The 23,603-nt window shown below is 33.6% G+C and overlaps 2 protein-coding genes across 13 annotated transcripts in view; one reads left to right on the top strand and one right to left on the bottom strand.

The window, feature by feature from the left end:
- The window catches only part of LOC115885486 (GTPase-activating protein skywalker), a 219,120-nt gene extending 206,270 nt beyond the window's left edge, over positions 1–12,850 (bottom strand). For 8 of the 11 annotated variants that reach the window (XM_030904451.1, XM_030904459.1, XM_030904463.1 and 5 more), the window contains exons 1-3: positions 12,343–12,850; positions 4,246–4,572; positions 2,236–2,525 (exon numbers count right to left, since the gene is read on the bottom strand). In XM_030904451.1, the coding sequence (XP_030760311.1) occupies positions 2,236–2,525; positions 4,246–4,502 (547 nt within the window). In that variant the 5' untranslated portion in view covers positions 4,503–4,572; positions 12,343–12,850. The remainder of the gene's footprint in view (positions 1–2,235; positions 2,526–4,245; positions 4,573–12,342) is intronic. The other 3 variants (XM_030904469.1, XM_030904484.1, XM_030904434.1) reach the window with 2 other exon arrangements.
- A 545-nt stretch (positions 12,851–13,395) lies between these two features.
- The window catches only part of LOC115885454 (retinoic acid receptor RXR-alpha-B-like), a 118,276-nt gene continuing 108,068 nt past the window's right edge, over positions 13,396–23,603 (top strand). For both annotated transcript variants that reach the window (XM_030904423.1, XM_030904417.1), the window contains exon 1: positions 13,396–13,711. In XM_030904423.1, coding sequence (XP_030760283.1) covers positions 13,693–13,711 — 19 coding nt within the window. In that variant the 5' untranslated portion in view covers positions 13,396–13,692. The remainder of the gene's footprint in view (positions 13,712–23,603) is intronic.

Raw genomic sequence — 23,603 nt, 5'->3', positions numbered from 1 at the left:
GCTGACGACTTTTGATAATTTTAATTTATTCTGATGTGTATACTGTATATTAGTTATGTGATGAAAAACCCCTAATCTTTTTTATATATTTAGGTAATTAGAATTTAAAAATTGGAGATTGTCACTTTTGTCAAAAAGTGGAGATTGCCGGTTTTGCTTTTACACCTCTCAATTATATTAAATCTTTGATAGAAAAACATTTTGTCCATCTGTCTCTAGTGAGGGAAGACTAAAAAAATATCATATTCCTTTATTAAATCTGTTTGTCTAATTTACCTTTAAAATACAATTCTACCATTGATACGTATCACTAGTTCCTAGTCAAAAAGCCAACTTAAGAGACCCGAGATGCAAAATTACTTCCGTTGTGAGTACGCACACTGCAACGCGCCGAAACGCGGGAGACGGAAAAAAGTTGCTAGAGAAGTCTTCCGACTTCTTGACGGAAATTTCACGGCACGCTTCGGCGCTGCGCGCTCTAATGTGCGTTGGTCCATTTACATACATAGCAAGCAGACAAAAGAAATTTCTACACAGCGCAGCGCCGCGTCGCGCCGCGGTCTAGTGGGCGACAACCTTTATTCTGTTATGATTTATAACTTATAAAAAGACAGAATATATTATTAAACGGCTCTTTACTACTTATATTACACAAACTAAAACTTAAAAAAATAATATCAGTAGTATACACTTTAAGTTATTTTCAAAAATGTTCAAAATATCCACCATTGTTTTGAATAATACCAAAATAATACACATAATCATCTTTTTAAAAATGAATTACTAGCTATTCTCACAGAACGACCGGTCGACTTTATTAAACTTCTCCCGTATCGCCTCTTCGAGCGCCTCTCTAATTCATAAGTTTTTTTGTAAACCTTGTTGTTAACCATACCGAAAAAAAACTTAAAACGGATAGGTCAGGTGATCGAGGAGGCCCATGCAATTGGTCCATCTCTTCCTAACCCTGAGTTTGCATAATTATGATATAAATAATTTTTAATATTTCTTTAATTATGGTGGAGAGGGGGTGTCATAATGAAAGTCATGGTGGAATCACCCTATTGATGTGCGAGTCTCCGTTGTTCGTAAGTAACGTTCACCGGTCAACGTATCCTCGAAAATGTTTGGCCAAGAAAAGTTGCACCAATAATCCTACACGCTTTTCTTCATTTGGAAAATTCATATTTACAATTTTTGTTTATTTTAATTTACAAAGTTTGGATATGACAGTTTCACATTTCTGAGTGCAACGACGATTGAACTTGTTTACATGACTAAGTAAAATTGTTTAAAAATGATAAGAATTGCCTATAACTCTCAAGAAAATAATATAATCGTTAATATTTGAAAGGCACTCGTTAATTTTTGAAAGGCACTCTTGCTTCTTTAATTCTATTTGTAAATCATTACAATGAATGATATAGTCTGTCCAACGACAAGATCCTTGACAGTGATAGACGTGTCTGTCATTTTAATTTCAAAGTAGTTTATTTTATTTTACAAAGAAATAAGTTGGTACAATGGGAACGCATAGCAGAAAATTAATATATTACTGTAAACTGTAAACTATATGGTCTCGGACAACACTTAATTTTCCCTCGAGTTTTCCTCCACTTAATTTTAAAAAACACGAAACACAAGTAATAACACAGTACACAGTCGAAAATGCAAAATATTTGCCATTTCTATTTGACATAATTTGACACAAAATTATAACTTATAATTTGGAAAAGTTTGACAACTCTCAAAAATCGTAAGTCGAGTTCAGTTATTTACGCATCGGCGTCCGTTTGTCGTTCATCGTTCCGTCAAACCAATAATATTGAAATATGATCTGTCATTTTTGAAATATCTAAACCAATAAAACTGGTCAAAAACAAGAGACGAAGCCATGACGGATTTATTAATAAGGTATAAACCTCGGTATAAACCCATCCATAGTTAACTTAAAAAATATTAAAACTTTTTTTGGTGAAATAAATGGATTGGTATGGACGTCATCTGGTTTTTTTCTGTCATCGTCTGTCGAAATTTTACTTGAGAAAAAAAAACAAAGAATATAAATAATAGAGAGTAGAAAAAGCATGAGCACGAGAGAAACTGACAAGTAATTTGATAAATAAATTTAGCCTTGAATGCCGCCATTTTCTATTGCCATGCCATAGAAACTACGAAAAATCTTTAACATATTGATGTTACTATAACCAAGAACGAGACCAAGAAGTCACTTACCAGTCACGTAATGCAGCAACAGTGCGCAGATCGGATAGATGGCGGGACTGTACACTATATCCGGGCAGGCGTAGCCCAGCACGCTGATGACGCGGTCGGCGCAGGCGCGTCCCGACCTCGTCAGGTGGTACGCGTTGCAACGTGACGGTTCGACGAACAACGGCAACGCGACCGGCCGGTCCGGCAGTTCCACCGACCCGAAAACCTGCACCACCATGTCCCAGTAGAAGCCGTCACCGGACGCGCCGCCTGCGTGAGCGTGCTGCGTGCACAGGATGGGCCACAACTCTCTGAAACAGAATACAAATGTTAGTATAGTCATTTATTTGTTACTGAATTAATATAAGCTTATGGTTACGCTTGGTTTGGTTTACCATAAACATAGTCATAACTCCCTTGGGACATTATTAACTTTTCCAAATATGCTAATGAGCCACCCTTGTACCATTTGAAAAAATTGAGATATGATTAAAAATACGATTTGGGCATTTTTTTAACTGGCCAGGACAAGCCACGAAAAACATTAGACGATCAAATCTATTTTTCCAGTGCTCCTTGATTAAAAATTAGTGTTTTTAACACAGCCATGGCACTCTAGATTGAAATTTAGTAGTAGGTCTTACACGTTAAAATTGAAATTTCAATATCGACTAACACTAACTACCAATTCAATCCTTGGCTTCAGATTAATTTTACCCTTGCGATAAAATTAGTATCATTCGATAGCTTATGAAAAAGTATGGTGTAAGCAACATGTAAGGTGTTTCACCGTGTTGCATCGTTTGGATTCCGGAACTTAAGAACCTGGAAGACTCCATCCGTAACCTGGAATTGGAATCCTGCAACGGTCTAGACACTCGAAGAAGGTTCTGAGGACTCACAACTAAGAAAAATCAGATTTACCTTGATTTAAGTAAGAACAATCTTCCGATTGCCACGGGGTTTTTAACAGGACACTGGCTCCTCAATGAATACCTCAGTAGATTGAAGCTAAGAAAAAACTGCGAATGCAGATTCTCTTGGGAAAATGGGGAACACCAGAACACCTCATCACTGAGTGCGTCGAAACGACAACCATTCTTGCCATAAACTTTGGTACGACTGATATTGGAGATGGAGAACCACTCTCTGTAAAACCGTCCTAGATACTGGCTTTTGTCAAAGCCCTGGGACTGTATGATGAGTTATAACTCAAGAAAGGGGGACACAATAGATCTGTGAGGTCGCGGTGACTAACCCCCCTCACACTAATTCTACATTCTACATCGTTTGGATTCTGCAGACTGTCACAGATGGCAAACTGTTATATTAAGACCAATATTTCAGAATTGGTTACAGACAGACAGCTTAAAATCCTCAGAATAATTATTCAATATAAATATTCACCTTCAGCGGCTGTCATATTTTTGAAACACTTTTTAACTTATTTTATTTAATAATATATGCCAAAAAATGAAGACTAAATGAAATTGTCTCTCTATGGAGATTAAAGTTAGGTTATTGAACCGTTTCTGATGCACGCAAATAGTTTTTGATAAATTTAATTTTTTCAAATTTGAAAATAGGCATTCTCCACTAGCCACTGTTACCGGTAGCTTTATTCTTATTATAGAATAACTATAAAATAATATAGATATAGAATAATTATAAACATACTCCAAGGCTGTGCTTCAAGGCATCACCTGGTTGCTACTTAATGCATTCATTTTTAGTATTTAAGTATTTAATGATCTGGATAAGTAAACAATTTGATCTGGCGCCTTTCGAGCTTTGCGCCCAGGTGCCTTACACCACTTGCGCTCCCTGGTAGGCACCGCCTTGTTCCGAAATCAATTGGAAATACTGGGACTCTAATTCATTTATCAAGACGATGAATTAAAAGTCCCAACTTATTCCATGTGACTTCGAGAAAACTATACTAGACTTTAAATTAAGAATTTTACTGATGATCTACTGATCGTGGATTCAGTGTTAAAAATTAATGGATTCATAATATCCTCTAATACTCACTTGCGAACGGGATGGTTGGCCGGCCACGCGTTACTCCTTAACAGCTGCTTCAGCTCGTCGTTCCTCCGCGTTTGCACTAGCGCCCTCACGTCCGCCGCTGCTTTCAGGGGGCGCGCCGTGGGGCTGGGCATCACGCAGACCACGCCCGCCGCGTCCACCAGCGCTGTGTAGGGAGGCGCGATCGAGACCCCGCCCCCCGGCGAGGCAGGGCAAGGGGTGCCAGCGGCGGAGGCGGCAGCGCCGTCGGCTATGAGCATGGCGGCGGGCGGGGGCGCCGACGACGTCGACTGGCCTATGTTAAGTCCTGGAACATCGTGGGTTTATCACCTGAAACAAGATAGTAAATCTTAGTCTTAGTATAGTAAACATGGAACTAACCAAATTAGGTATTGTTGTAACAAAATTAATTTAATATAACGCACCGGTACATTATACAGGGTGACGCCTCTCGTACGACGCGGAGGCTCCAAGAAGAACGGTCTTTATATCGAAATTAAATTTTGGTAGCATACTAGTTAGTTTAGAGCATTTTTTAAAAATAGCGAGTTTCGAAAATCTTTGTTTGAGAGGTAGGCAACCTTTATAATATTTTGAAGAGACATTAATTTTCCATAGAATATCGGAATAATAAAATATCGGAATAATAAAATACACTGGGTGTACATTTAAAATAAAAAAGTAACTTGCTTGTAAAGGTAACTAATGTTCAATATTAATTTTGTCTCGCCCTGTTTAACTTTTTGTGTCAAGTTTTAATCTGTTTTAAAGTAACAACCTACAATATTAAGCCATACCGGATAAATTCCAATTTTGGTAGCTTTTATTGAAATTTAAAATTTGTTCTTCATTTTTAGAAAATGTTAAATATGTCAAGAACCTTACATTTTAGTCATACACTTCTGTAATAGAACTCACCTTTATTTTTCTCTTAGAATCTGAAAATCAGTTAATATATAGGGTGTTCCAATACAAAAAACACAACTTTGATGTGTAACTATTTTTGGGGACACCCTGTAGAACTCTATAATATTTTTAAAACATGCTTTTAATTGGTACCGTCTCAGTTCACCTACATAATATGGTCCCAAAATTCAAAAAATTAAAATTTCATTTTGATATAAAACTACCGTTCTCCTTGGAGCCTCCGCGTCGTATGAGAGGCGCCACCCTGTACAATAATATTATGGGATATTATATATATAACTACTGTTCTCCTTGGAGCCTCCGCGTCGTATGAGAGGCGCCACCTGTACAATAATATTATGGGATATTATATATATATATATATATATATATATATATATATATATATATATATATATATATATATATATATATATAAATGCATAATTTACACCAGGGTTGCCAGATTGGGCGACTTGTCGCAAATTGGGTTACTTTAAAAACCATTTTGGGACACATTTGATCTTTCTGCGACTAGTCGCAAATTGGGCGATTCTCAAAATTTTTGGGCTGCAAACGAAAAGAGGTGTTTTTTTGGCTAGTGCTAACTTAGCTTCTTGCATCTTGTCAATAAATAACACTTGCAAATTTTCACAAAACCAGCAAAAGGATTTGTCGAGATATTATTAGAAAAAAATTAATTAGGTAAAATTTTGACACCCTGTAGCTTGAAAACCAAACGTTTGCAGATCTATGTTTATATGAAACTTTAGTCATAAAATATGTCAAAGAGCCAAAGAATCACCCCCTTTCGTTTGTACATGATATTTAGGAACACTGCATATTAATATAAATGCTGTTCAATATAATCATAATATTATATTAACCAAAATTTAACAATTATTTCTCTTTAATTCTTCTTTTTCCTTTACCCCACTTTTCAAAAAACAGGTTTTTTTTACTGCTTTTTGTCAAAATCTGCGACTTTGGGCTATCTTAACAGCTGCCTTTTAATAAAGTCACAAGAAAAAAACGATAAAAGAGACGTCATGTATTTTTGATCTGCGATTTTGGGCTTTTTTGAAGGTTTGGCAAAATCTGCGACATTGGGCTATCTCAAACTTTTGAGTTCTGCGACACGTGTCAAATTTCATCTGGCAACCCTGATTTACACATGTACGTAAACTATTCCAGACAATAACCAACTGCTTGCTATAGCAGCAAAAATTACAATTTTTTTAAATAATTTAAAAAAATCTTTTTTTTTTTAATTTAAATCAGATTTTTTTATTTTAATAGAAAACATTATTTAAATCGGATTTCCAAATAATTAAGATTAATTTCCAATTAAAAGTCCTATCCTAACTGGCTAAATCCCGATACCGGCGCGTGCCATCGGTCACAAGAAGTCGCTCGCTTCGATCAAAAGGATTTTTTTCAAACGTCCCAAAAGTATTAATTTTTGTCATTTTAACGCATAGGCATAAAACTAAAGCACTTTTACGCCTAAGCGCAAGAATACAAAAATATATTATTAAATTAAACTGATATTAAATATCAAATTCAACGAGTGTACAAATTATTGCTCGATATACATATAATTACCCGACTTCATTGTTCGTCATTTCCTACATGTAGAAGACGTTTTGCCTCTCCTATAAGTGCTTTACGTTACTTTGAATGTGGAAGACGATGATTCAGTATTAAAACCTGGATTAAAATTAAAACTAATAGAGTTTCGGACTTCCATTGTCTTTATTTTGCTTACACAACGTTTCGGTCAGAAGTATCACTGACCGTTATCAAGTGTGAACTAAACTAAATCCTAAAACTGCTTACAAGAGCCGAGCATTCTCGCGTGAATTTGTTGTGTGCAGTCAAGCACGAGGTTTTCCATTAAGAAGACCTGCATTGGAGCGTTTTATGAGCGTATGTTTTTTATGTTCGTCAAGTCGTACATGTAGAGGACGTTTTGCTCTCCAATATAGCCTCACGGCACTCGCAAGGTACCTGGCAGATACACCCTTTCTCTTGATTTGATGATTCCGGTTTTATTTTTGTTAGGACACTTCTTAGAGTAGTCCTAAAGACTAAAAACAGTTTTAATTTTATACTGCTTGGCTATTATCTTATTCATTCAGTCAGATCTTATCCAGTGTTCCTTTCGCGTATGGAATCGTCAAGAGAGAGAGAGAGAGAGCATCCTGAGTCAGACTTGCAATTTGAAATCTATTCGTCCGTCCAATGACAAGACAATAACTCTCACTGTGAGAATTTCAGAGCTCACTTATCCAGAATTTCCAAAAACTCGTTTGAAAATCCTGGTTAAATGTTGTGTGTAGAAATCTTCCCTGAGTCGTTGGCAGACTATACAGGGTGAGTTTCCTACAATGTTCTCTATGGGTATCTCGGAAACTACTGGAGATAGAGAGTCGGTTAAATGGGGAAAGAATTGCTGTTTTGTGGGGTCATAAATATGCGCCTTTCAGATTTTTGAAAAAGTTTATGGCTTACTAGATATTTCGAAACAAAAACAGATTTCGGCTATTTTAAAAATTGTCCTTAATTCCATTACCTATAAGCTATTTTAGATAAAAAGTTTCCAGATAAAAGTTGTAGATAGGTAATCACATCCTTAATGAGATTGTGTCCTCCGTTTTTCTCTAAAGCCTGTCATTTTTGACATATGATACAAATATGTTTTTTTTTAAATGGAAGCCATAGTTGGCCATGACTTCATAAAAAGCACCATTTTTTAAGCTTTTCGGCGATAAGCTATAATATGTTTTCTTCTAAAAATCACTTAGTTATAGCCAATTCTTATAATTTTTAAACAATTTCACTTAGTTAGCCATGGAAACAAGTTTAATCATATTTGCTCTCAGAAATGTGAAGCTGTTACATCCAAACTTTGTAAATTAAAATAAGTTATGAAAATGAACGTCTCTGTTTTTATAAATAGGTAAGCATTCGTCAAAAAATGAAATACAATTTATAAAGTGTTACTTTTGGCCACACTGTCTAATACATACACAAAATTCAGTTTTTTTTGTCCTTAATTCCATTACCTATAAACTATTTTAGATAAAAAGTTTCCAGATAAAAGTTGTAGATAGGTAATCACAGGGTCCTTTCGACTTTACGGACACAAGAATTTTAAAAAAACAAAAATTATCCTGAAAAGTACGTGTTTTAGTAGGTAATTTAAGCCAAAAAAATTTGCGGATTATCCAGTAAATTTTAAAATATTGAAATAAAATGATGGTACTATTTGATGCTGCGAAGGAATTTTGACAGATGGCACAAACATATGATGAATTAACCTGTGCGACGTTGCCGCTATTTTACGCCAATTTTTCACGTGCCGGTCGCCGAAGGAACGGCCTCTACGGTGGCGCCATCACGGTGAAAACAAATGAATTATTTTAAAATCTGTGTTTAAAATCAAATCATTCAAAGCACCCAGATTCGTATTAAAATATAAAAAAATACAGCTTAACCCCCCTCACCATAGAAAACCTAACCAAAGCAACCCAAATCCTAACCGATCTAATAATATTTTTGCAAAATCACAGTTAATTATTAAAATATAAAAACCACAGCTTAACACCCTCCGCAAAGAAAAGCTAACCAAAGCAACCCAAATGCTAACCAATCTAATAATATTTTTGCAAAATCACAGTTAATTATTAAAATATAAAAACCACAGCTTAACACCCTCCACAGAGAAATGCTAACCAAAGCAACCCAAATCCTAACAATCTAATATTATTTTTGCAAAATCACAGTTAATTATTAAAATATAAAAACCACAGCTTAACACCCTCCGCAAAGAAAAGCTAACCAAAGCAACCCAAATGCTAACCAATCTAATAATATTTTTGCAAAATCACAGTTAATTATTAAAATATAAAAACCGCAGCTTAACACCCTCCACAAAGAAACACTAACCAAAGCAACCCAAATCCTAACCAATCTAATAATATTTTTGCAAAATCACAGTTAATTATTAAAATATAAAAACCACAGCTTAACACCCTCTACAAAGAAAAGCTAACCAAAAATGCAAAACCACAGAACCCTTAAAAGAATATCTAATATAACCTCACTTCAGTAGAAAATTATATAAAATAATTATATTGACAACGTCGCATATAGCACGCGAAGGCAGTCGATCAGCTGACAACCGAAAATGTGAATGGTTGCTAGCACGGAATATTGTAAATACATGTATTTTCTTAATCTTTACGCTTACAAAGAGGTTTTCTTGAATTTTTGTGCCTAAACTATGTCAATCCACATCTATATAATGTAGTAAAGTGCTAATATTCGATGTTTCTACCTAATCTGTATGGAAAATTTAACGTTTTTAGTATCCGTAATATCGACTGGAACCGTAATCACATCCTTAATGAGATTGTATCCTCCGTTTTTCTCTAAAGCCTGTCATTTTTGACATATGATACAAACATGTTTTTTTTTAAATGGAAACCATAGTTGGCCATGACTTCATAAAAAGCACCATTTTTTAAGCTTTTCGGCGATAAGCTATAATATGTTTTCTTCTAAAAATCACTTAGTTATAGCCAATTCTTATAATTTTTAAACAATTTCACTTAGTTAGCCATGGAAACCAGTTTAATCGACTTTGCCCTCAGAAATGTGAAGCTGTTACATCCAAACTTTGTAAATTAAAATAAACAAAAATTGTAAATATGCATTTTTCAAATGAAGAAAAGCGTGTAGGATTATTGGTTCAACTTTTCTTGACCAAACATTTTCGAGGATACGTTGACCGGTGAACATTACTTACGTTTTTTAGAGAACGGTTTTCAAGACATTTTAGAAAAGTTAAATTTAGTTATAGCATAGCCAATTCTTATCTTTCTTGACTAATTTCACTTAAATTGCATGGTATTCTTACTCTGTTATGATTTATCAGCCCCGGATTTACAATTTTTTTGAACCGGGGCAAAAAATTGATAGTAGCGCCCCCTCTCTGCAGCGTTTGCAATAAATTAATTTAAAAAACTTACAAATATCTAGATATAGGTAGGCATTTTTCGTAAACGGTACAGAATGGGCCCTTAAGCTTCATTCAGAACCTCCGAATTAGTGGTTTCAATTAGCGTAGAAGTTTGTTCCATTAATTTCAAAGTAAGCATTCAGAACATCTAAATTAGTGGTAGTCATTTTCAATTAGTAGAAAAAGTAAACAAACTTTTGACTTTTCCAATAATTATACTTCAAAATTTGAGGGAAATGTCGTTTTGGCTTTTGATTAGCATGCGACAAGAGAAATTGTGGTTAGAAATCAAAAGTTTATTGTTTTATAAGCTAAATATTTGGCTTTCTTTATATACAACTGACTACCGCAAGCTGTTGCTAGAATATTCTATTAATTTTAATTGTGCTTTTAAACATTGTGAATGATCGTAAACTAAAAAGTATAAAGTATAATAATTGAAACAGCTAATTTATTCCACTAATAGCGAGGTTCTGAATGAAACTTTAGAATGTGTTCAAAAACTAACTGGACGTTTCAAAATTAAATGAATACTTGATAGAAGAACGTAAGGTGCATACTAGGCGCTTTGTGGGGCGATTTTTTAGATTTTCAACCATATTATATTATGATTTTGGCGCCCCCTGACATTGGCGCCCGGGGCAGGTGCCCCGGTTTGCCCCCCCCCTAGATCCGGGGCTGTGATTTATAACTCATAAAAAGTCAAAATATCTTATTAAACGGTACAATTTACATTACACAAACTAAAATGAAATAAAAAATGACTATGAAAGTCATGTTGGAACCACTCTATTGATGCGCGAGTATCTACACGCTTTTCTTCATTTGAAAAATTCATATTTACAATTTTTTGTTTATTTTAATTTACAAAGTTTGGATGTGACAGCTTCACATTTCTGAGAGCAACGGCGATTGAACTTGTTTCCATGGCCTAACTAAGTGAAATTTTTTAAAAATGATAAGAATTGGCTATAACTCAGTAATTTTTCGAAGAAAACATATTACAGCTTATATCGCTGAAAAGCAAAAAAAATGGCGCTTTTTATGAAGTCATGGCCAACTATGGTTTCCATTTAAAAAAACATGTTTGTGTCATATGTCAAAAATGACCGGCTTTAGAAAAAAACGCAGGACACAATCTCAATAAGGATGTGATTAATCTACAACTTTCATCTGAAAACTTTTTGTCTACAATAGATTATAATGGAATTAGGGACAATTTTCAAAATAGCCGAAATTTGTTTTTGTTCGAAATATCTAGTAAGCCATGAACTTTTTCAAAAATCTGAAAGGCGCATATTTATGACCCCACAAAACTGCAATTCTTTCCCCATTTAACCGACTCTCTATCTCCAGTAGTTTCCGAGATACCCATAGAGAACATCGTAGGAAACTCACCCTGTAGATAGGTAGGTAAGCGACATTAAACAAGAGGATCTTTTGGACGGGTGATCGTCTTAAAACTTGATCGAAATTTGCGTAAAGTAGGTCCTTTTCAGATTAACCCTCGGATTAACCTTCCCTAGCACCAAACAACCATGTTAAAATATTTATAACATAAAGTTACCAACTTGTCAAATGTGACTAACTGAATTTAGATAAATAAAAATAAAATTAAGCTAAAATTAATTATTAACTTAGCTAAAATTTGAAACTTTTTTTATTTTTGTACCGAGTCTTATAACATAGGTAAGTACGAAAATAGATTTTTTTTCTGAATTTAGCCAGAGATTATTTTCAATGTAAACTTTGGGGATAAAGAGTTTAAAAATTATTCTATATAAGTTTGACAAAGGTATAAGTGATAATATTTAATATTTGTTTAAAAGACAATAATAATATGCAATAAGTACTAACATTCGATTACAAATAATATGAATCCATAATGATTTCTTTTATAATTATGTACTTATAGAAGTTAATCCAGATTTTAATGACTAAATTAATCGGTAGTTGTAATGTACCTACATTGTATTGTTGACATGTTAAAATCAATTAAATTAATCAAGTAATCAACATGTTACAATAAATTACATTAACCCATACACATCCTCCCTATTTATGATACTAAGTACTACCTAAGTGTTATTTTTCTGTGTTATCACCCATGTACTATAAACATATCTCTAGCAATCATGTATGAAAATCAAAATTAATGAACAACTTACACTGATTAGATGGCAGTATCGTTGCTAAAAACACTGTTGACTTCTTGAAACGGCATTAGATTAAACACTACCTCAATCGATAGTAGTCTTTTTCCGCGAGAATTTTCACTTAAACACACAAGAGGAAAATCTTTCGTTGTATTTTATTCTTCGTCGCGAATTAAAACGATATAAATCCGAATTACGAGAGCTCGTAGTTTATTTCTGAACACACGTTAACTCGGCACTTCCGATACGTACCGTTGGAAAGGATTCCGAGGCTCCACACTCAATTTTCACTGTGTACTAAAAGTAGAAAAAGTATGAACCCCGCACTCACGTATCCATGAATTCGAGTTGTCAATGCGCGAATAAGGCCACTCCCATTTCGGTCTTTTCAGTCTTTTGCTCCAGAAGTATTGCTCGCACTCGTACCGATTTATAATCCTCTGAGAATCGTCAAGTACTATCTGGAGAATCTGAAATGACAAACTAAAATCTAAACACATACGCACGTGACAAACGAAAAGTCAAACTCCGCTCACTCGGCTGCATTTGTTATTTTCATATCAGGTAAATAACATAATAAAATAAATAAGTAGTGAACTGAGGTTGGATAGGCAACCCTTAATACACCCTACAACTTTCCTGTTCTACAAAAAATGTTTGTTTATACGCGAATATTGTTAACAAATTTACATGCATTGGTAACCCATGCATTTAATTACATGGAAATTAATACGATATTTCCGATAATGCAGAAAGTTTAGAAAAACATAATATTTAAAATTTTCATTTTCTTCGTTATGCAACTCTTTAAACACACATCCATTAACCTTGTGCTGCCATCTTACAAAATAAAAATTGTGCATAATATGTTTTTAAATAATAACAATTTTTCAGATATTTACTGAATAATTTTTTGCTACTATTATGTTTAAAATAATTTCGTTGAATTAAAAGTTTTTTTTTATAGATTATTAACAAGTAAAAGAAAAACAAAAGCTACTTGAAAATAATTGATCTGTAATCAAAATAAAACAAAGCGTTTCTTTGATGGTTGATGGCGCCACCTGTGCCACTTCTCGTTTAACAACTCGGTCAGGTCGCCGTCCGAAAATAATTATCCAAATTACGAAATCTCCTGTGAAAATTTAATGAAAAAAACATCGTAAATTTAAAGTTTTACCGTGCAAAACTTATTTTAAGTGAACCTCTTTATCGTGTGCTTTAGTTTAGTGGTCAATTATACCATGTTTCAGCCATGTTTACCGTATTGAAAGTAGGCTGACTTTGTGTTTATTTGAACTTTTTAAGTGAAAAGTGCTATAGTTTTGCGGTATACAAGTTGGATTCTCTGGTGAAAGAGCTATGGATAATTCTGACCGAGGTAAGTGGAACATTTTATGACTTAAAGAGATAAAAGGAATGGCTTGTATACAGAAAAGGGCAATGGCAAAGTCATGGTCGACCTATTTAGTTCACTGACCGCCTTTCTGTAGAAATGCGATTAGCAAATACTTTTGGGCCTTAGTGATAAGATTTATTCTATTAAAAATTTGTCCTGAAAGATTTCTCTAAGTGTTTAACAAAAGAAACAGAACGATACAAAAGAGAAGGGTTACGTTTATCAAGCTTGTTTTAGGTCAAGTTTTCCTTGAAATGATTCTCATAATGACAAGTGCCGTTACACATAATGTGGTTTTTAACTTGTTATTGTATTTATAAACCACAATTTTTGTGAAAATGGCTTTATTTTCATATTTAATTGATAATGAATTTTCTAATTTCCCGTTAAACATATTTTGGGTTATAAAAAATATGTGAACTTCATCTGAACATTTTTTTGAGTTTGAGAATTTCTTTTTGACGGAGATCGAGAGATGATGCTATTTTGTAACAGATGGCGCTGCTGGAATTAGACTTTGAAATAACATGGATTTCAGTCCACAAATTTGTTATGAAAAAAATAGGATTTTTAATTATTTATTACATCAGGTTGTATTTTATAATTAATATGATATGTATAATGCTATACTATTCTTAATTTTGGTCTGTATCTGTGTATATATTATGCAAAAACATGAATAGCTTTTATTAGGTGAATAATTATTTTATTATGCGTTATTTTCGAATGATTTATATTTATTATTAACAATTGGTACTTCTCATACTGAAAGTAAAATGTTGATGTTGACGTTGGAAGGGAGAAAAAATGTATTTTTTTATATTTTTGTTATTCATTTAATCTTTATGAGTACGGTTTCCATACAAGTTTTTGGAAATTCCTGGCAAGTGAGCTCTGATATTCGGACTAAATCCGGACTTCGGCCTAAAACAACTTTTGGATTTATTCTCGGCTTTATTTTTGTAAAGTTTGTCTAACGAGAGAATACCTACCTGACAGTGACAGTTGTCTGTCATTTTAATTCACAGGTAAGTAAGTTATATTTTCTGTTATTTTTAGGCTTGCCTGTGCGAGCAATGCTATGATTGCATACGTTACATGATTGCATAAATTACATCAGAATTGGATTATTCTTTTTAATGACGTGACACACGACACACGGCCTTGAATGGCGAGCTAGCGGGAGGAAAAGTGATAGCGGCAGTGTTGCCACAGCTACCCCATTCGGGGTAGGTCTACCCCTTTGTAAAACAATTTAACCCCGTTATCTCGTGATAATCTACCCCGATGAAAAATAAGCTTTTGGCAACACTGGGTAACGATCTGTGCCATACGCGGCTAAGAAAATCACTATAATACACTTGAAACTGTACCAACCTTGATTTCATGCATATTTTCATTGATATGTTTGTACTTTCTGAATAACGGTCTAGGTAAACCATTTAGCTCATTTGCCAGCTCAGAATTAGAATTTATTAGAGTTAGTAACTCGCATTTTCATTGGAGGACACTGTCATTTATTTCAAACAAATAATCAACGAGAATAGACATTCGTATAATTTAATAAAATTACTGTAAATCACTACAATTAATGAATTGTTCGTAATAGAGTTGTAATTTCTGTATTATTAATCCGGTAAATGATGGAGATAAACAATTGTGATTGATTAAAATTTTATTTTAAGATGAAACTTTTGTCAACAACATTCTGAGAATTCGAATAATGAATTAAACAATGAAAAGACAAGTGACATCTGTCTAAAAAAGACAGCGATATAGAGTGACAATTTGGTTATGTAAAATTTAGAGCGACAATTTTGATTATGCGAAAGAAATACATATTCTATGAATTTTTAATGTGGACCGAACTATTAACATTAATTTAAAAATCAATCCCCAACATGAATAATGAATAAAACATTTGAACAAAAACAGACTACAGACTACACAAAACAAATTGCTGATTAGTGACAGTTAGTAGTAGCACAGATTATACAGATTATAAACTTATCGTCAAAAGCATTGTTTTTCGTGATTCCAATTTTCGGAGTCACGCACTAGTTAGGTTACTAGTTTGCGCACATAGCACGCCCACTTATGGCCACACTTGTGTACAGCGCCTGACCGGCCCAGTTATTACGCTCTTTAAATGCCAGTTTATTTTTGCGCACAGGAAATTTTACTCGTTTGCTCATAGTCATAAAAAACAATTTTCGTACCACGAATTAGGGACAAGATTGTTAACTGTATATATACATATCTGTATATAGTACATATCTGTATATAGTACATATCTGTATATAGTACATATCTGTATATAGTATACCTAATCTATGGTAGTAGTCAGAGATATAGATGTATGCTCTGTTCCCAGAAGAATCTCTGACTAGTCAGCGCGTTTCTTATTGGTTGAAATGCGTAGAAACCTGACTAACAATCAGGTTTCTACGCATTTTAACCAATGAGAAACGTGCTGACTAGTCAGGGATTCTTCTGGGAACAGACCTGTAACCAAGAAGTAGATGTACTTAGTGTCTTGGTTTAATGGTTACGGTTATCCGGCCGGGTAAAAGAATTATCGTTTTTTAATAAAAATAAAAAAAAACATAAATTTATGAGCTGGAATAGTATACGGTTTTATACTTATTAACTCTATTTTTTTGAAGTTTATAGAGAGTATTCATAAAAAATATATATCTTTCAAATCCTTCAACTTAATAGCTGTTTGTAAAAAGTTTCATTTCAAATAGGCGCACATAGTGCACACACAATTTTTTTTATTTAGTATTAATGTTGTTCAATGTACAGGGTGTCCCACTAAGAATAGCTCTCGGCTGTATCTCGGAAAGTATTAGCCATAGGGGCTGCGGAAAAAAATATTTATAACTAAAGAGGCTATGGGAAATTGCTGGAAATTATAGTCAAGTTTGTAGAACGACCGCTAGGGGGCGCAACTGCAACAAAAATAATAAAATGGAGTTTTTACACAATTTTGCCTAGATCAGGTGTACTATAAGTAATAGCTTCAAAATCTTCAGTAGATTTTGAATATTTTTTGTTAAAGCCATTTTCCCCTATCTACCAAGATAAAGTGGTGGGGGAATGTTAGATCTGTTTTTATTTAAATATTAATAACTCTGTGGACTGGATGATCGCAATCCAACAAGCGAGGGCTCGTTTAAAAGAGCGTTTCTTACTCTATATTGTACCATATAAACAATAATAATAAGCTTTTGAACGTAGACGCTAGGGGGCGTTGTCTTACAATTTAACAAATATTGCGCGTTTTTTCAAAAAAATTAAATGCAATAGTATATGTAATTTTAGCTGATAGTAAAGAGTAGTAAAAGCTTAAAAAGTCAGCGAAAACCTCATCTTGATATCTTCTTTCAAACCGAAGATATTAGCAAAATTATAATAAATACCAAAAAATAAGCCCTTAATTACCTTATTTTTACAACACGGTATCAGTAGCCCTCTTAATTATGCCCATTCTAACAAAAAAATAAGATAGAAACAGTTAGTTTATTTTAAAATCGACGAAATACCATAATACCAGAGGTGTTAATATCTAATAATTAAGATATTAATAACAGTGAACACGAAACGATGATTCACTGAAGTCATGGTAGGCTTTGGAAAAAAGTTGCTTTTGACGTAATAGTATAAACGTCAAATTGTTATTAGATCAACATTTTGATAGTCTTATCAGCGTTTCTTATCTTTTAATTGCTTTTTCAAAATGCCTTTATTATTTGAAATAGTTGAAGTTGTTGGCATTTTGAAAAAGCAATCAAAAGATAAAAAACGCTAATAAGACTATCAAAATGTTGACGTTTATACTATTACGTCAAAAGCAACTTTTTTCCAAAGCTTACCATGACTTCACTGAATGATCGTTTATTGTTCACTGTTATTAATTTCTTAATTATTAGATATTAATACCTCTGCTATTATGGTATTCTGATATTTCGTCGATTTTAAAATAAACTAACTGTTTCTATCTTATTTTTTTGTTAGAATGGGCATAATTAAGAGGGCTACTGATACCGTGTTGGAAAAATAAGGTAATTAAGAGCTTATTTTTTAGTATTTATTATGATTTTGCTAATATCTCCGGTTTGAAAGAAGATATCAAGATGCGGTTTTCGCTGACTTTTTAAGCTTTTACTACTCTTTACTATCAGCTAAAATTACATATACTATTGCATTTAATTTTTTTGAAAAAACGCGCAATTTTAAATTATTTAGTTAAATTGTAAGTCAACGCCCCCTAGCGTCTACGTTCAAAAGCTTATTATTATTGTTTATATGGTACAAGAGTAAGAAACGTTCTTTTAAACGAGCCCTCGTTTGTTAGATTCCGATCATTCAGTCCAGAGTTATTAACATTTAAGTAAAAACAGATCTAACCTTTCCCCACCACTTTATTTTGGTAGATAGGGGAAAATGGCTCTAACAAAAAATATTCAAAATTTACTGAAGATTATGAAGCTATTACTTATAGCACACCTTATCTAGGCAAAATTGTGTAAAAACTCCGTTTTATTATTTTTTGTTGCAGTTGCGCCCCCTAGCGGTCGTTCTACAAACTTGAAAATAATTTCCAGCAATTTCTCATAGCCCCTTTAGTTATAAATATTTTTTTTTTCCGTAAACCCTACGGCTAATACTTTCCGAGATACAGCCGAGAGCTATTCTTAGTGGGACACACGGTATGTATTTGTTATAGTTATATATTTTATGTTGTTTGATGCGAATTTTAAAGGTTACTTATGTTTTTTTCTTCGCTTAAAAAACTCCATTTTTATGGATTTTACTATTGAAAATCATTCCTTGCTTGCTAATTGACAAACTGCACCATTATTGAACAAAAGTTAGCTAGTACCAGAAGTACCGAGAAAACCAGCAAATCCCTGTTCCGCAGGTCCGAACCCTAATGGAAAAAAAATATTGATATTTGACGCTCAACTTTCGACTATCTACAGACTAAATCGAGGGCTTAAATCGTATCCATCTCCAGAAATTGTCTGACCTCTGTGTCTAACCTATATAAATCCAGACAGCCGTTCCATTTGACGTTTCGAAAGCGTGTCGGGTGAGACGAGGGGACTTACCAAGGTCGAAACAAGTGGCCGTATCCAGTTGGCGGTGAGATAAAAGCTGGACGACCTATTTTCCGGCCCTTGAAGGCCGTGCAGATCGGTGGGATTTAGAGTTGGAACAAATTGATGTTTGTTCTTTGGATTTAAGAGCGATCCAAGTTTCATGTTTTTCTCGCTACGTATTTATATAATTATTTTGTAGAAAAAGTGTGTAAAAACATCGAAAATAATATATATTAGCCTTGGCATCTTCGTCAAATAGGTCAAGGCTTCTGCGAGGAATGTAATGGATTCTGGAAAGCAAACTTTGAAAACTCATTTCATTGGGAAATCGAAGTAGTAATTATCTACACTGAAAAAAATATAACTAATTTTACAAAAAAAAAAAGATACATTAGAAACTTGTAAAAATAAGATATTTTTAGCCGATCATACCAACAGGTTATGGTAGGCTATTTAAGATCGGCAAAAAAAAAAGTTTTTTTAATTTCACTCAAAATGAATTATTTGGGTCATAAATGACCTAAATACAAAATATTCATGGTGTCTGTCTGTCTGTCCGTCTGTCTGTAACACGATAACTCAAAAACCGCTAACCCGATTTTAACACAAAAATAAATTTGGCACAAAAATACTGTGGCACCCGAGAATCTGGCCATTAGGTTTTGGTGGGGGTGGGGGGTTGGTAAGGGTGTATGGGAGGGGGTTAAAAATTTTAAAAAATCGTAATTCCAAAATTACAGTAGCTAGCGAAACGCGATTTTCAATTTTTTTGTAATAACATGAAAATCAGTGAAAGTCGCAGTTTTTGAGATAATTTATTATTATCATATTTTAGTATGGGCGGCTATACGCATAGATAAAAGAAAATAATCTACTATTAAGATCATAGACTTAGAATAAAATATAGACTGAGCATCTCATTCATAAATAGCTGGAAGATGCGGACAGACAACGTCTTGTTATTGTTGTGTTATTGTTTTTGGCTCTAACGAGTGCGACACGAGCGATAGATAGGATGTCTCCGTCGTAACGGTCGTTTCCTGACGGCTCTGCCGCCCAACGCAACACTGTCTTTTGTTTCTTCAGTGCACCTGCACTCTCCGTATCATAGGCGGGTATTTTTTTTAATTTTAATGAAGCTATAATTCAATTAAAAATATATCGTATTTAAACTTTTTTATATTATTAAGATTTAGAATCAACCTATCAACCTCAGAAACACGCCTATGAGGTTTCTTTTGCGAAAAAAAAATTTTGAAAATTCGAAATTTTTTGAAAAAATTTTTGGAAATTTTTTTAGTTTTTAGTGAAAAAACATAATTTCTTGATAATATGGCAACATACGTATTAGATTAAATTTACAAAAAAGAAAATCCAGAAAAGATCCAGTGGTTCTCAAAATTTTAGCAACAAATCATTTTTTTCAGAAATTTTCAAAGTAAAATAACTCCGTTATTTTGGACTTATTTGAAAAACGATAAAGAGAAAATATGTTTCTTTTATGGAGATCTACCACCTCTTAAAATATTTGCACTTATTTCTGGGACACCCTGTATATATTTTACAATTTATTTTTTTATTTATTTTACAGAGTTTCATGTAAATGATCGTAAGTCGACTGGCTATCTAATGAATAGACCGACATTTATAGATTTTAAAGCGAACGAAAAAAAAATCAAACAGCGAATACATACCATATATTTTTCTTTTATCTAAGATACATACCTTATCGTCTTTTGGAAACACGTACATTTTTGCAGTTTTGTTAGTTTCTTTGCAAGATGCAACACAACAAGAAAACACCATTTTTACAGTTAATAAATAATAAAACTATTTCTGACTATGATATTTAAAATTTAGATAGATAGAAAATTAAAAAACAAACCAGTATTTGCAAACGCAGGCCCAAATTCAATAAAAATCAAAATTTTTCCTGCGAAAATCAGGCTTTTTTCACTGAAAAGGTATTTTTTGATTTATCAGCAGTCATTGTCAAGTTGACAATATACAGGGTGTTTTCGAATTAGTCTAAAAAAATTATGGTGTGATTCCTCATGTGTTCTTAAAACAATTTTATATAACCATTGGGTCTAAAGTACTTCCTTTCTGATCTACACGGTGTTAAAAATTAAAAAAATCGATTTTTTTGTTTAACATAAATGATACACCACTGCTTTTTTAAAGAAAATATATTTTTTTCTTCACTGGCCATCCTTTTTCAACAAAATTGATCTTTTGAGTTTTTCTTGTTCATCAAACGGTTGTCGAGAAAAAAATAAATTTTATATTTTTTAGATTAATTAGGAAACACCCTGTATATGCATATCACAGGCAACCAAATAAACTAGTAACCTCTAAAAATTATTTTTCCTACCACTAGCGACATACCGTGTTTTTAGTGTGTACTAAATTATTTTATCAAAATTTCACCATATAAGTTTCCAGGCAATGGCTATACGTGCCTCCCGGCGCCAATTTTTTTAGCATAGTTTTACAAAAAATGTAATTTTGCAAAACAGTTTATTAATATCAAATGATTACTAAACGATATTATTTTCACAATGAGTTTTGTGAGTTATTAAAATTAAATTTAAACCGGAAATACAATCTTGTAGTAAAATCACAGAACAAATACAAATTTGTATCTGTTCTGTGGTAAAATCGCATGTCGACATTTTCACAACATTTGTGTGAATTTGCCATATTATATTTAGGTAAAAAATGCCGCTACGTCACGTGACTTCTTCTGAAGGTGATGCTTATTAAGTAATTGGTTGAAAACGTAGTTAGAGGAAAGATGAAGAACATTTTAATCTAAGCTGTTTTTGAACAGGTGGGAGTCTCAGTGCGTGGATGATTAGTAAATGTTTTTATAAGACTCTACATATACATCCATAGTTTGGTAAGTTGATTGTTTTGATTAGATACCTTTTTCTTGCTTGTTTTTAGCCGACCAGTACTTTTACCGACAGGTATGGTAGGCTATTAAGATCGACAAAAAAAATAATTTCACTCAAAATGAGTTATTTGGGTCATAAATAATATAAATACAAAATATTTTCATGGTGTCTGTCCGTCTGTAACACGATAACTCAAAAACCGCTAAACCGATTTTAACCAAATTTGGCACAAAAATACTGTGGCACCCGAGAATCTGGCCATTAGTTTTTGGTGGGGGTGGGGGGTTGGTAAGGGGGTATGGGAGGGGGTTAAAAATTTTAAAAAATCGTGACTCCAAAATTAGAGTAGCTAGCGAAACGCGGTTTTCAATTTAAGATTAGTAATAATATTTGCAACAAAATTTGTAATAACATCAAAATCAGTCAAAGTCGCAGTTTTTGAGATAAAAAAAAATATCAATTATGGGCGGCTATACGTGCCTCCCGGCCGCGCCAATTTTTTTATTTTGTATCTAATGGCAATTTTGTTCCTATTTTGGTTAGGCGCAGTATTCGCGTAAGGTTCTTCTAGACAAGAAGAGATGGCAAAGAGTATCTTACATAACATGTTTGTCCTGTTTGTGACTTTTTATTAACCTTTGTGATAAATATTATAATTATAAACATGTGTTTTATTAGATTTATTAATATTTACTAACGCTTTGTGAAGTTGCAAATGTAATTGAAGGGGTGGCTGCAATAACCAGGCAGCTCCACTTTTTTTTCGAAAATGAGAGTTTTAATGAATTAGGTACCCTTTAAAAAAATTGGCCTATCGTTTCCTGCAATAATCAGTGCCCTCAATATAACAGTACACAAGTAAATGACGACGTTAGTTGGAGCTGCCTTGCTGTGGGTTTGCATTAGAATTTAGAATTTAGAATGAGTGGGAGGGGGGTTAATCACTTCGACCTTACAGATCCATTGTGTCCCCCTTTCTTGAATCATAACTCATCATACAGTCCCAGGGCTTTGACAAAAGCCAGTATCTGGGACGGTTTTATAGAGGGTAGTTCTCCATCTCCAATATCAGTCGTACCAAAATTCATGGCACGAATGGTTGTCGTCTCGGCGCACTCAGTGATGAGGTGTACTGGTGTTTCCCCATCTTTCCCACAGAATCTGCATTCGCCGTTTCTTCTTAGTTTCAATCTACTGAGGTGTCCATTGAGGAGACAGTGTCCTGTTAAAAACCCCGTGACAATCCGAAGATTGTTCTTACTCAGAAAGATCTGTGATTTTTCTTGATCATAAGCCCTCAGAAATTTCTTCGAGTGTCTTAGACCATTGCAAGATTTCCATTCCAGGTTGCGGATGGAATCTTCCAAGTTCTTGAGTTCCGCCTTGAGTTGGTTACCACTTGGAAAGCAGAACGGTTCTGGTCCAGTTAGTGGAGTGTTCACTCCTTTCCTAGCTAGATTATTTGCTTTTTCATTGCCTTCTATCCCTTTGGGTTTGCATTAAGAACCGAGCAGCTCTGTTTCGATTTCCCACAAATTTATTAAAATGGAACTGCCTGGTTTTTGCAGCCACCCCTTCAATTGTAAATTCACTATAATAAAATGTTTTAATTTGTTGTTACTCTATAGTAATAATACAAGAAGATGGTGATTTTTAAAGGTAAATTTACAATGAATAAGTTAAATTTACTGTAAGATATACATTTTTTTAAACAAATTAAAGAATATTGGGAAATATAAAGATATGTTATAACAATATTTACATACATGCCACAAATTATCTATACAGCGATTTTTACAAATGAGTTGTAAAACTAAAGAACTGATGGTAAATTTACTACAATTATCTGTGGCAAGAAATAACCCT

This window comes from Sitophilus oryzae, unplaced genomic scaffold (genome assembly GCF_002938485.1).
Source record: "Sitophilus oryzae breed Bouriz unplaced genomic scaffold, Soryzae_2.0 scaffold_111_pilon_pilon, whole genome shotgun sequence".
NCBI lineage: Eukaryota > Metazoa > Arthropoda > Insecta > Coleoptera > Curculionidae > Sitophilus > Sitophilus oryzae.
Note: the sequence above shows the minus strand (reverse complement) of the source record. Positions and strands in the feature narration are given on the sequence as shown.